Source organism: Passer montanus, unplaced genomic scaffold (genome assembly GCF_014805655.1).
Source record: "Passer montanus isolate IOZ18808 unplaced genomic scaffold, ASM1480565v1 scaffold7, whole genome shotgun sequence".
NCBI classification, from domain to species: Eukaryota; Metazoa; Chordata; class Aves; order Passeriformes; family Passeridae; genus Passer; species Passer montanus.
In genome coordinates, this window is record NW_024372147.1 from 7437039 (window position 1) to 7450720 (window position 13682).

The window sequence follows — 13682 nt, forward strand, 5'->3', positions numbered from 1 at the left end:
TACTATACATAAATATAGAGAAATTGCAGCCTGAATGTAAAAACTAATGTGATACCATATTTGCATCTGCAACCTGATTTTCCACGAATTCCTGATTTTTCAATTAACACAGGCAAACCTGAACACAGATGAGGATAACAGATTCTAATAGGCAAGATTTGAAATGTTCATTTAAGTAATTCAAAATATTATCATTCTCTTCTATCCTGGCAGCAAAAGCTATCTCCAATTTTCAGTCCAACATCCTAACCTAGCCCTGCCTTCACCATGGCTCTGAGCTATGGATGACAGACTGTGAACTAGAAAAGGTAACATCTCAAACCACACATCTGAAGAAGTGTACACAGATTTCCACGGTATTTCTTTTTCAACTACTCAAGCTCAGGCCATTGTGGCATTTCTGAAAATCCCTCAAGTCATACAGTATAAAAAGCACCTGATGATTTCAGTATTTGCATACAAACTTGGCACTTAGTACTGAAGACACCAAAAACCCAGTTAAAATGCAGTAAGAATAATAAGATACAGTGACAGGAATTAGTAAGTGCATTGCATAAAATTTGAAAATCTGATCCCTATCAAGGGCAAAATTTTTAAAACCATGCTTGCTTAAATTGTGCTATTTCTACTTGCCATTAGGGGTGGAAGTCTTCTTTGGCTCACTCCCCATTTCTCCAAAATACCTCATCCTACACATTCGAGCAAAATACCATTTCTTCTAGGTTGAAAACTATTAAAAACAAATGGTTTCTTAATAAGCATATATGTCTGAGTACAAAATTGAGAATGTTCTTTTGACTGCATTTGCTTAACCATCTCCAGGTGCAGAAAACCACAGGGAAGAATACTGAAAATATTACAACCTGTATTTGACATTATAAGAAAAAGAAATGGAATACATTGTGCTATGTTCTAAAAAACCCTTAATTTATTTACAAATAAATTTGCTTACAAATACATAGACAAGTGATTTAAATCATGGACAGACCAAAAACAGGTGGACAGTTTTTGATGTGAGATTGTCTTCAAAACAAGCCACATTGAAACAAAGATACAGGAATGGACTTACTATGGCCAATTACAATATAGTTTGTATTTCAATATAGAATATACCATACATTCTTAATGGTACACTTCATTTCTTAAAATTCCCTGTATGAATAAAAATTAAGGGGCTTTGTATTACTGGTCAGCTTTTTTTCTTTTTTTGTTTTCTAATATTCTCTTGAGAACTGTTTAGCTATCATACTTTAGGCTTAAAAATCTGCTTTTTTTCATTATATTCTTTGTAATACCTTTAAGTAGAATTTATTGCATCAGCTGGACACTTCATTTATAGAACATACAGCAGGTACCTACTAATATGGCAGACCTATGGTCATATATAATTTTACAGCTTTACAATTATCTACTCTCTCCTGTACATTAAACTTTAGGACTGTCCAAAATTTGAACTGTAGACCCAAATGTTTTCAGACTGATGCTGGTTGTTAAGTATCAGCAAAGACCCCATAGTTTTCATTTTACTGTTGCTAAATTTTCAGCACAATTACCATGTTTTGTGACCTATAACAGAGAAAAAATAATAGTTTTCTTTATAGCAGAGAATGAGTTGAAATATGTATAATCAGCATGGGATGACAGGCAGAATATTTCTGTCAAAATATATTGGTTTCTAAAATTCTATTTATGTGGAATGGGCAATAATAATAATTTAAACGCCTATTTACTCCTGCATTTAACTACTACCTCATTTATATTAATTTTTTGCCCGCTGTAAATTCTTTGGTTTCAACAGAATTTCTTCTGATTTACACAGGTGCTAGCAAAACTACCATCATTCCTTTAAAACTTCATATATTACAGTTATTTACACAGAGGGGGGGAAAAAAGGCACTGACAGAAATTAGAGCTTCACACATGTGTAGCAAGAGATGCCTGGGATCTTAGGGAGTTTATTATCTTGAACAGTTAGGGCAGACAAAGTCAGCACAGTTGTACCAGATGTAGCAAACAAAGATATTCAGGGCAGACCTGAAATACTGAGGTGAAGCAACACTCCAAAGGTCACATAGCAGGTCAGTGACCAAGATGTGAAGAACACCATGATTTTCTGACACTCAGCTCAGTGTCTAAGCTTACGCTATCTTTCTGCAGAAACACACAAAAAGCCTAAGAACTATAAATCAGATGCTCTGTGTAAGACCACTGCACTGCGGAAACAAATGTGTCTGAAACCCAACTTAAGAGGTCATCTCTGGCATTACTTAGGTTCTTTTAAAAAGCCCATAAAACTTACCAACTGTGTTTTCTTAAAATGCTGTAATTTATTTGGTTTCTTAATGATTCTGTCCTCCCAGAGCTCTTCCTACTTCTCTGTAGCCCTTTTGGCATGTGCCTTGGGGAATCCCCTTAACTTCCAGTTTCCTAAGTTACTGTGGACACTTCACAAGACCCTCTATATGAATGAGTGCTTTATGCTCAGCTCGCTTTCTTAGAAATTTGATTGACGTACATTAAACAATTATTTCTACATGAACTCTTACATAAATCATTACTGAAGACCTTTTTCATCCTTTCCAAGTTTTTTCCAGTTTTCTTGGTTTTTTGCCAAAAGGGTTTCTGATCACCTTAAGCCTAGAGCCTTTAGTATGTACTCATATGTCCACCCCTGAAGTCTTCCAGTCATTCTTTTTTCCAGTCAACATTGTTTCTGACTTTTAGACTCCAAACTGCCATTATCTTTAAACAAAGCATCTTTCTAAGTCCAGCAGAGAATGAAGTAAGAGCTTTAAAAAGAGGTCTCACCAACCCATTAAAAGAAATCCCAGATGGATCTAGACACTTCCAGGAAGTGCAGTACAGAGTTTCCAAGCAGCACCCAGACGATGCAGCTAATCCTGTTTCAATCTCATTCTCTGCTATACTTACTCTGATTTTTTTTTTAAATTGAGGCACAAATGGATTTTTTTTGCAGAGTAGTGGAATGTGTTCAAATTTGTTGGATCTGTTCACATGCTATCTACAATTATAGTCACAGTCTGTGAAAATGGCTCTCTTGCACTCTAAGAATGAAAATAGCACCATTATCAACAAAATCACCTGTGTATGTCAGATATTCATCTAAACTTGGCATGAGATGTACATGCACAGCTAAAAAAAACTGACATACCTTACAACTTGGTGACATAGTTGAATCATCTAAATCAACATCCCTAAGTTCTTAATACAGAATTAGATAAAAAGTAGGATTTACAAACATTCAATGTATTTTAAGCTGCATCTGTTATGGTCTTTGTCTATCATAGTAAAAAACCAAAGTGAAGTGCTAAGTCTAAGAAGCAAAGAAAAAGTAGAATATGGACATGCATTTCAACATCTTCCTCTTTATTCTTCCATTTTATTTATCAAGATTTTTTCCATTAAGACATCTACAGTATATGCTGTTCCTGGCACACTGTATGTATCACCAACCATATGCCTCCTGTAAACCGTAAGAATTCAGCCATTCACTTAATTCATTAAAATTCACAGGGCCTATTATTCTGTTTACAGTCTAATAGATATTCACTGTCACTATTCAGGCCTCTGATTCAATTTGCTTAAATCCCAGATGCAGAGTAATCCTGATGGAGATTAGCTTAATTTATCACCAATTTCTTCTCAGAACCAAGAAAGGTTGATATTTCATAATAAAAGCTGTGTTTCTACTTTTTTCCCTGAAGTAGCATGCACAATGAAGAAGAAGCAATAAATGCCTAATTTTTTTTTAATGATGAGACTTTCTCAGTTACACAAATTTTGCTTTGCATATAGGACACCATCTTTTAAGGTGTATATTCTACAGGTAAGGGTACTGATTCTTATCATAGTGGAACATATTCCTGGAATCAAATATTATGCTGATTCTGACTGAACACAGATTGGCAGACTTATCATGTACTCCACACAATACAAAATAATCACTCTGGGTATACTTTTCTAGGTGAAGTGTTGACAGTTTGGAGTGTAATAAATGAAATATACTTATCTTTTGGCTCTCAAGTGTTCTCAGGGGGGAAAATCTTCTAGCAACTTGAAATCATATTAAAGATGTCCACTTCCAAATCAAAACTGACAGTGCTGATTTATGTGATAATATCTGCTGTTGTTTGCAAAATGTCCCTGTGACTCACTGAAGAAATTTTTGTTTGGTCAAACAACACTTCCAAATTGGCACAGTTTAGATACAATTGCATAAAAATTTCAAAATAAACCAGTTTTCATCTGCACAGCATACCATTGTTCTATTTCCACAAAAAGTTAGTCTGGTTTTGCCAATTATTGAGTTTTATAGTTGCCCATTATGTGCTTCTTTTTTTCAGATAAAGAAACAAATGATCATTCTTCATCTGATCTTGGTACCCACCCGAAAAATGACATTCTGCACATCCTGAGCCTGAAGACCTTGGAGCACTATTACTGCCAGGAAAACTGAATCCACAGAGTTTGAGAATATATTCAGCAACAGCAAAGTTCTATGAAGAACATCTCTTGCTGTCTCACTGTAACTGGAAAATTCTGAGAGTTGCCTGCAAGGATTTCCTTCTGTCTGAAGAACTGACTTTGTGATTGAAAGACTGTAGCAATGTACTTTTGATGCTCTCACGTTGTAAACCTGAAAAAAACAACTGAATATCTCCCAAATGTTTGTACCTTCCAATCTGATTAATTATGTCTAACATTTTTGAAGTTCTATTTATAGATAAAGAGCAAATAGGACATGATCTCTATACAGCCATCCTGAGAAGAACATACTACTAGCAATGCTCTATTTTGAACCAATCCAGAAGAGTTCAAGAGAAAAACACAAGGATAGTAAATAACCAGAATGTGCTAAATAACAGGATTTTTAAATATGACTAGTCATTAATTACCAACTGTTTGCAACAGGAAAAAGTTTTATGTAGCATTCTCAGTTAGCACTGCCACTAAGGGCCAGTCCAGCATCTCCAGCCTACAACTAAGTAAACCTGTCCCTGTTCTGACCTTCTGTGGCACAAAAAAGCTGTTGTGGGTTTTTAGAAGATTAATTGAATTCTCATGAACTAGCTCAAAATCGACCCAGATAATGTCTATGATGACATTTCAAAAACGGAGTAGGGAGGAAGTTGCATAAGGGCAGAAATGAGGAGTGAGGCTCACTCAGGGGTGTAACTTTTCAACAGAAGCATTAACTTACCTAAACCTGTATTTTGATCTAAAGCCCAAGATAGCAGTAAGGAAATATGTTATGGCAAAACTTATGTCAGCATTCAAGATAAACTTAAGAAAGGTAATAGAGACCGATATATATCAGGACATAAAGTAAACTGACTGAATGGCAAGTAACTGGCAGAACACCACTTGGCCAAGCCAAGGAGAAATAAGTCCTCTGACACATGTGGCTGGTGAACATAGATGTATGTCAAACAAGAGAGTGAGGGGGAAGTGCACCCAGCTTAAGCCCAGCTCTGAGTAGCCGAAATGAGGGCAGCTGTCTTAAGAGGGTGAGTGTTAGATCCCAACTTAGATCCATTAAGCTTGCCAAGTGAACTGCCATGGGTCTTGATTTTGGCAGTCAGTTTTATCAGATGGTTGTACTGGAGACTGATCAAGAACAATGCCAGAACACACCAGATGTGCTCTGTGCTGCAGAGGGTATCCTCAGTGGAAGGCACACAAGTCCCAAATGACAGAGGTAGTATGGAAGTAAGAAGTGCACTCAACTGATTTTGAAGCATTCAGCTGCCATCACCTAGTTATTACCACCACAGCTGAATATAGATGCCTTATCAAAACAATCCTTCTCAAGGTCAGAAAAGTTATGATATTCTCATGCTCAGACAGGCATCATCACCACAGATTAAAATGAGTTTTGCTAATGTACAAGTTGAATGGGACAGACGACACTACTGAGTCTTGGCTTACAAAAGCCTCTAAGAGAAACATACAGTCAGTCAAAGTCTAGAGGAGGATAAAAAAATAGAACATACTGGAAAACAGAATTCATGCAGGAGTTTGGACAGTTTCATAATAAACTAGTATGTTCTACTATATTTTTGATAGAAATCCAGTCAAGCAGTCTAATAGCAATTTTTTAATGTTATTCAATGGCTGTTTTCTGCATGAGGTCTCTCAAGTACTACAAACACACAACAAAGAACATTTTGCTCTGGTTGCTGTGCTTCACGTAACTGGCAGATCCACTGAGGATCTGACAGTACATGTTATAGAAAATCCTGAGCAATGGTACACCATAAAAATTGAATGCATGATTCAAAGAGAATTTATGGTGCTGAAGGGAGCAGGGTGTGATAAAGACATGAGCTCTAGAAAACGCACTTGAAGTACTCTCAGAGCCACCTGATCCCTCTTCCAGGTAGTTTGCATTTATAAATATAATAAAATGGCTTTATTTGACTCAGTTGATATATTGACAGCGCTAATCTCATTATTAATTCTTAGTTTGATACATACTACGGAAAAATTTTATCAGGATATGAAGTTTGTGAAATGTTTAATAATCAAGTTTAGTTCTGGTTGTTATTGGAACTCTAAAAAACACCTACATTTTATGATTTATTTTTCAGATTGACTGCATGAGCTATTTTTAATCTATTTAAATTTAACATAATATTAATACTGCATGGGCTATTTTTTTTGTCTGAAAATCTCAGTGGTAGGTCAGACATCCTAAAAAAAGATATATTAAAACAAACAGTAACCTTTATCAACTGACTTGTGCTACTCTCCAGAAAAAAAACCAGATTTACTCAATACAAGTCACTTTTCATAAAGGTACTCTAACAAGTATAACTATACACCCATGCTTTACTACTTGAACAATTGAATTTCTTATCAGTATTTTATTCAGAAATTATAAAATACTGCCTTTTCTGAATATTGACTCAATATTATTATTCTTTCAGACTCTAGACAGTGTTGTAACATATATGCACTGACTTTGAATACTTATTCAAAATGAGGATCAGCAAGATAAATATTTCTTAACCAGCTCTATGAAGTGGCAAGCTATAAAAATTCTCTATCCAAAAATCCTACTTCTTTCTAGAAAATGTTAAAAACTTTCTCTTCGCTACTAATAGATTAAGGATGTTGCAGCATCTTCACAAAGACATCAGCCTACTTCATTCCAGAAGTATTCATTTTATCATATAAATTTTATTTATTTAATATTTTTATTCACTCTATCTTTTTATAGTTACAGAGTTGTTTCATCTAATAATAGATTACATCTGCCCTGTAATAGCTACCTTAGTAGTAGAACATTTTTAAATCCTGCCTGTTTACTACTGTTCTTGGCCTTGCTACCCAAAGATTTCCTCTTACTTACTCAGGATCTTATCCATCTTTTATATTCTATTCTTGCTTGTATTTTCAGGCTATTATTGAGAATCCATTTTCCACTTTGTTTATGTTGCCTTTTATTTCTAAATATTTTGCCCTCTTTCTTACAAAAATGAAAGAGATATTTATAAGGAATTATCACCCAATTATGAAACAGTGTTTTTTTGGTAATTTAATAAACTGTTACAGTCCACAATTTCTATTCGTATTTCCTACTAGCCTATATCTTTCTCATAACAACTTTGGACAAATAAATTGCTCTGAATTAACGTATTCCAGGTGCTCTGTCAGTTCCCTCTGAAAGTCATTCTGCATAAAATATCTGATCCCTATCCCACACTCCAACAAAAATGAATCCAAGAATCCCTTAACACATATTGGATACAGCAACCTTTGTTTACAAGCATTCCTTAGCATATTTGGAAACCATTACTAGATTCTACAATCTAATGATTTTAGCTCATTGTGTAAGCGTCCCAAATTGGGGTGACCACAGCAATGCAACACTTTATTACATTCCATTACAAATATGTGCTCAATTAGTAAGTCATCACATCCTCTACAGTGATCCACTGGTGTATATCAGATTTCTACCACAAACCTCTTCCCTAGGTTTTGTAACTTATTTTCTTGACCCAAAGAGATCCAGGATCCTGTGGTTCTCTATTATCAATAACTTTAAAATTATGTAACGCTGCCTGCTATAAATCCACTCTTCTCTGAAGTTACCCTGTTCTCCCATGTAATACTGTAACTAGCAGCAAGTTAATTAGCAACTCAGAAATATTTAATTGTTGTATATAAAAAAAGAACTATATAATGTCAAAAGACATGTGGAATGGGTAGAAAATGTAAGTGCATTCAATTTGAGAATGAGGAGAAAATTACAGTTGCACTCTAAAAAACAAGTAAAGCTTATGGAGGGTCAGAATAGCAAAGATTAGAGGATTGTATAATTTTGTTAACCTGTTTAAGTGAGATATATATATAGGTGAAACTTGATCTCTATATAGAAAAAATTATTTGAATTACTGGAACTGGAATGAGAATCAAGATCAGGGGACAAAAACCTGACAGCTATCCAGAAGAAAAGAAACAAGGCAGAGCAGACTTCAAAAGAAGAGCTGTACTCTTCCACAGGAAGGAGTACTGCTATTATTACAGTAAGTTTTATCACAATATCTCATTGTAACATCAGATACACAACAGATATTTTAACAGGATTTACGTGATATGCTGCACAATTCCACTGAACTGCTAAGGACTTAACTTTTTTACAGTGGCATATTGCTAATAAAATCTCATTTTAGCATCCGACTTAACAAAGTAGTTTACTTATAGACACTATCTTTGTTTTCAAAAAAATCATTCTGCAGAGGAACAGCAGTCAGCAAAACTGTTACTTGAAATATGCATGAATATTCTTTATATTCAGGCAAGAAAATAGGTGGTTGTTGTTGTTGTTGTTGTTATTGTTATTGTTGTTGTTGTTGTTATTATTATTATTATTATTATTATTATTATTATTTTTATTATTATTATTATTATTATTATTATTTCATATTTACATTTTTTCACATCTAGTCTAACCAGGAAAGTGCTAATGAATATGATCATTAACAATGAAGCCGTCATCTCATTCAACAATGAAGTTAAGATAATTTAGACAAGTTGCTAATAGGTGATCCTGCTCACTACTTTTACTTCTGAGAACAGATCTTTTATTTTCTCATTTTCTAATTTTTGAAAAAAATTTCATTATGGAACCATGTGGCTATCAAAATATTGATAGCATGATTTTTTAATCTCCTTATTTCTGTAACTGCTACTTTCACTTTCTTCAGTGAAAACATTCCAAAATTCATAGCAGTCTAAATGGAGACTGAATTGCTTCTCTCCATCATCAGTGACATAGGAGTACTTTAATTAAAAATAATAGATATTACATTAGATTAATTCAGGCTTTTCCATATTTAGCCAAAAATAAGCATGCAGCTGTGGAAAGAACACCTATATCTTTCCCTTAGAGTAAGCATTCAGTATTAGAAGAAAGCACATTTTCTGTCATAAAAATTTATAGTCTGTTCAAGAACAGGCAGCATATTTCTGAACAAAGAGGCATAATGATCAGTTTTATACCTCTTTTTCAACAGGTACATCAAAAAGCACACAAAGTATTAATCACTTTAATAATAAACTTTAAAAATAAAATATCTAATTTTTTAAAGAACGGGCACTTTTTCATGAAAACCAATCATTATTTTCACCTTAGATAAGTCAGCTTATGAATTACTTGAATTTAGGATTCTAAAGCAATATTGAACATTGTTCAGTCTTTTTTTATACGGAAATTTATATGAACTTAGCAACTGAACTGAACATGGGATGATTTCAGGCAAATGTTAAAGGTCTGAACACTTCCTGTAGAGTGACTTCAAATGCTTTCTTTTTCCAGTGAATCAAAATACCATTACTCTTTACTTTGAATGTTTCAGCCTTCTCAAACATATCTGAAAGCAGCTCACTTCTACAGAAATCCAAGACCAGTAGAGAAGTAGCTGTTTCATGGGTTAATAAACAATAGCCTTCTTGAAAGTTGGTATACAGTAGTTATACACTACATTAATAAAATCACAAAATATTCTGAGTTGGAAGAGACCCGCAAAGATTATCAAAGTCCGACTCCTGGCCCTGCCTAGCATTACCCCCAGGTATCACACCATGTTCAAACCTTTCCTGAATTCTATCAGGCTGATGCTGTGACCACTTTCCTGGAAGGAATATAAGGAAACAATATTCTACACACTGCTCTTAAAATGCTTTCCACTTTGCAACACAGAGGCTTCCTTATACAGTATTTCTAAAACAAGACGCACATGCACATGAAAAAAATCAGTAATTCACAGTAATCAATAGATATGAATTACTGTATTAAATGTGTTGGGAATTTATTTGCTACAAAGTAATCTGATACACAAATAAGGACTTTCTTTTGGGACCAAGTATATGTCAGCCATATACAAAAAGTATGACCAATAAAATACTTCCATGACCAATAAAAGTCATGGAAGTATTTGAAAGTCTGGGAGAGAGGCAGCGATTCTTTCTCCTTATTCAGACCTGACACCAGAACACTGCAGCAACTACAAACACTGTTCTGGACCAGGGAGTGCATCCAAGCCTTGCTTAATCTTTTACATTTTTATTTCAATCAAAAGTACCTTTACTCAGGTGTACACTCAAAAGAAAATCAACATTCAAGCCTTCACAAATGTCTTGAACTCTTCTACTTTGTCACTGGTGAGCAGCAGCTCCTTCTGTAGAGTCTCCAATGCCTGTGTATTCTGCTTAGCCAAGCCATATAGTTGTTGAGATGCAGCAGTTTCAAGCTCACTCAAAGCACATTCAGTCTCAATCACTTTCCTCTCTAGTTTAGCAATCCTGAGATCCTGAAACACATCCACAGAGACACAGCAGTGCTATGACAAAAGCTGATAGTAGATTACAAACAAATGAATGAACAACCAACCTCCCACACCATAGGTGACATCATAGAATATTTCACTTGCAATATATAGTATGTAATTTCATGGCAAAAAGTAATTTCATTTTCAGTCATTACGTCCATGTTTCAGTACCTAAATTTCAGAAGTGTGACTGAATTACATCAGAGAAACAGATTACTATTATTCTGCTATTTTCCCCCTTTCTGTACTGAAAGTTTAAGCTGATGACCTTGCAACTTTTCATTTGAAATTAAGGTAAGAAAAAGTTCCACAGTGGAGCCATTAAAACTCTAATTATACCTTTTTCTCCAAATCATCTTTAGCTTTGTGATACATCTGCTCATACTGAGACTTCTCTTTCATAGCTACATTAAACCTTTGTTTCATTGAGTCAATGGAAGCTTTTTTGTCTTCAGCCAGTGCCTTCGTCTGAAATAATGAAAGGCCAAGAGCATTGACTATCAAGATAGAAAACTTCAAAATTTGAATAAAATCAGAACTAAGCATACCTATATTACATAAAAATACACAATTACATTACTGAAGTATCTTTTTCTGAAATTGCAGACTTTAATAAATTTCTACTGTTGAGAAAATTTCTCCAGTAGAGATCAATTCATACACAATCTTGTTACATAAAATTTTGACTGGCATTAAATATAAAGAAAAGCTCAGAGCTGTTTATTCATACATATTTTAGACTCACAGTACTTTCAAAAGGGAGTTAACTACAATTTCCACTAATTTCTTTTGTCAGAGATAAAAACAAAAATTCAAACTCAGTTGAGAAAATAACTGTCTATATGTTAATAGTCTGTAAAGATTCTTAGGTAATGAATATCTAATGCAAACTCTGATTGGTGTGAAGTGGGTAAAGTGAAAAAAACGAATGCTCCTAAAAATCGTTCAGCTTTCCTATAGTGCTAATCACAAAGTTTTCCTGACAATATTGAGTAACAGGGAATTTCTTTGATCTTTTGCAGAAGATAATGTAAAATTTATCAATCAGATTTTCCACATGGAATAATCAAAATAATGTATGGAATATGATTCTTTGGAAATGAAATGTTTCAAATACTCAAAGTATAGCACTAAAGCACATTATTCCATACTAAATCTTTTATCCAAAACCAAAATCAGGTATTTTTCTCATGTCGTACCTTAGCTGCCTTGCTTACTTAATGTTCTCACTTTCTGGCTGTGGGCTTCTTAATAACACCTTATGTTTAGCATGGAGGGTATATATTAGCTCTCTTTGGAGCTGAAAATGCTGTATGTCTGCAAGCAGGAATAGTGCTTGTGTCACTCAGCAAGCACTTGCATTCTAGGCAAACAAAAGGAAACTGGCAGGTTGTTTATTTCTATTTTGGAGTCATAAGCTGCATAACCTGACAGACAACCAAACATCATGATCTTTTTCTGGCATTGAAGGCCAAAGTGCAATGCATCAGTTGGATAAGAAATATGCTAAATCATATACAAATTCTCTTACCTTCAGTGAAATCATCCTAAAATTTTGCAGGAGAAAGTAATTTGCTATAGAAGTCAAGCACTACCTACACAGTTAGAATTACTTTAACCTAAGAAGTGTGAATCATTCATAACACTGTAGTAGAAAATAGATTAACATATTAAAGCATTTAACTACTATAGCCAGGAGAGCTGCATGGACTTAATTAGCATATGTCATGTAAAATCGCCCTTGTTTCAGGTCTACTATATTTTATGAACTTACAGTGCATAACACTAAATCCCACTACTTACAGCATATCCTTGTAACTGTGTGTTCTGAATACTTTAATATTTAATTACACCTATAACAACGATAAATTAAATTATGCTGAATCCATTCAAGCTATCACCATATACTGATTTCATACAAATTATAGTAGAGGGAATTACACCCTTCAATTAACTGTATGTTCTTTGCTTTAAGCAATATATTGATTAATATGTATAGTGTGTTGAAATAACTTCTGTAAATCCACCAGCTTCTGTTTTTTTGAAAATTAGAAATAACAAGAAAGAAGTACCTTTCTCTCAAGACTTTCCAATGTTTCATTTGAGGTTTTCTTATTTTCTTGATTTGCTTTTAGGCAAGACATTAAGTCTCCTATCAACTGTCTTTTCATAGTAACAGCCCTCTCCAACTTAGAAATTCTGCAGAGGAAGAAGTTGGACTGCATATCACTGCTAGAAAATTTGGTTAATATGCAACTAAAAGGTACAAAGGCAGTAGACAATCTATTATACCTGCAGCACTACAATACTTTCAAAAATGAAAGCTGATGCAGTTCTTGCAATTTATTTGGTTCTCAAGTCTCTTATTAAACAGACCTTTTTTAAATATGCAATATATTTGTGATTTGACTTTTGCTTGTCTGAACGGAAATCACAACAGTTCTGAAACTATTACCAAAAAAAGGGAAAACAAACCTGCTGAGCCCACAAAAGTCAATTAATTAAATTCCTTTGATGTTGCAAACAATCATTCAAACACTATATTTTGCTAAATTACTTTCAAAAGAAAGTGAAATGGGGAAGACTCCTTTCCTCCAACTGAGTAACACACGGAAATAGTTGAAAAAACTCTATTCCTATGTGTCAGATGAGATAAAATGCAAAACCTAGAAATAACATCAGCTTTTGCCAGAAACTTCTTGTAAAACACCCAAAACTCTCATGTACTAAAAAGTAATCTTTGTTCAATGAGAAAATTATGCCTTATAAAATCCTTTCACTATAATAACACAAAATAATATTTTAAATATAAACATAAATACCTAA

The 13682-nt window shown here is 34.1% G+C and overlaps 1 protein-coding gene across 1 annotated transcript in view; it reads right to left on the reverse strand.

The window, feature by feature from the left end:
- Window positions 1-13682, reverse strand: part of CNTLN (centlein) — a 177768-nt gene that overhangs the window by 15528 nt on the left and 148558 nt on the right. The window contains exons 22-24 of the mRNA XM_039730006.1: window positions 12929-13055; window positions 11196-11324; window positions 10653-10838 (exon numbers count right to left, since the gene is read on the reverse strand). Of these exons, the coding sequence (XP_039585940.1) occupies window positions 10653-10838; window positions 11196-11324; window positions 12929-13055 (442 nt within the window). The remainder of the gene's footprint in view (window positions 1-10652; window positions 10839-11195; window positions 11325-12928; window positions 13056-13682) is intronic.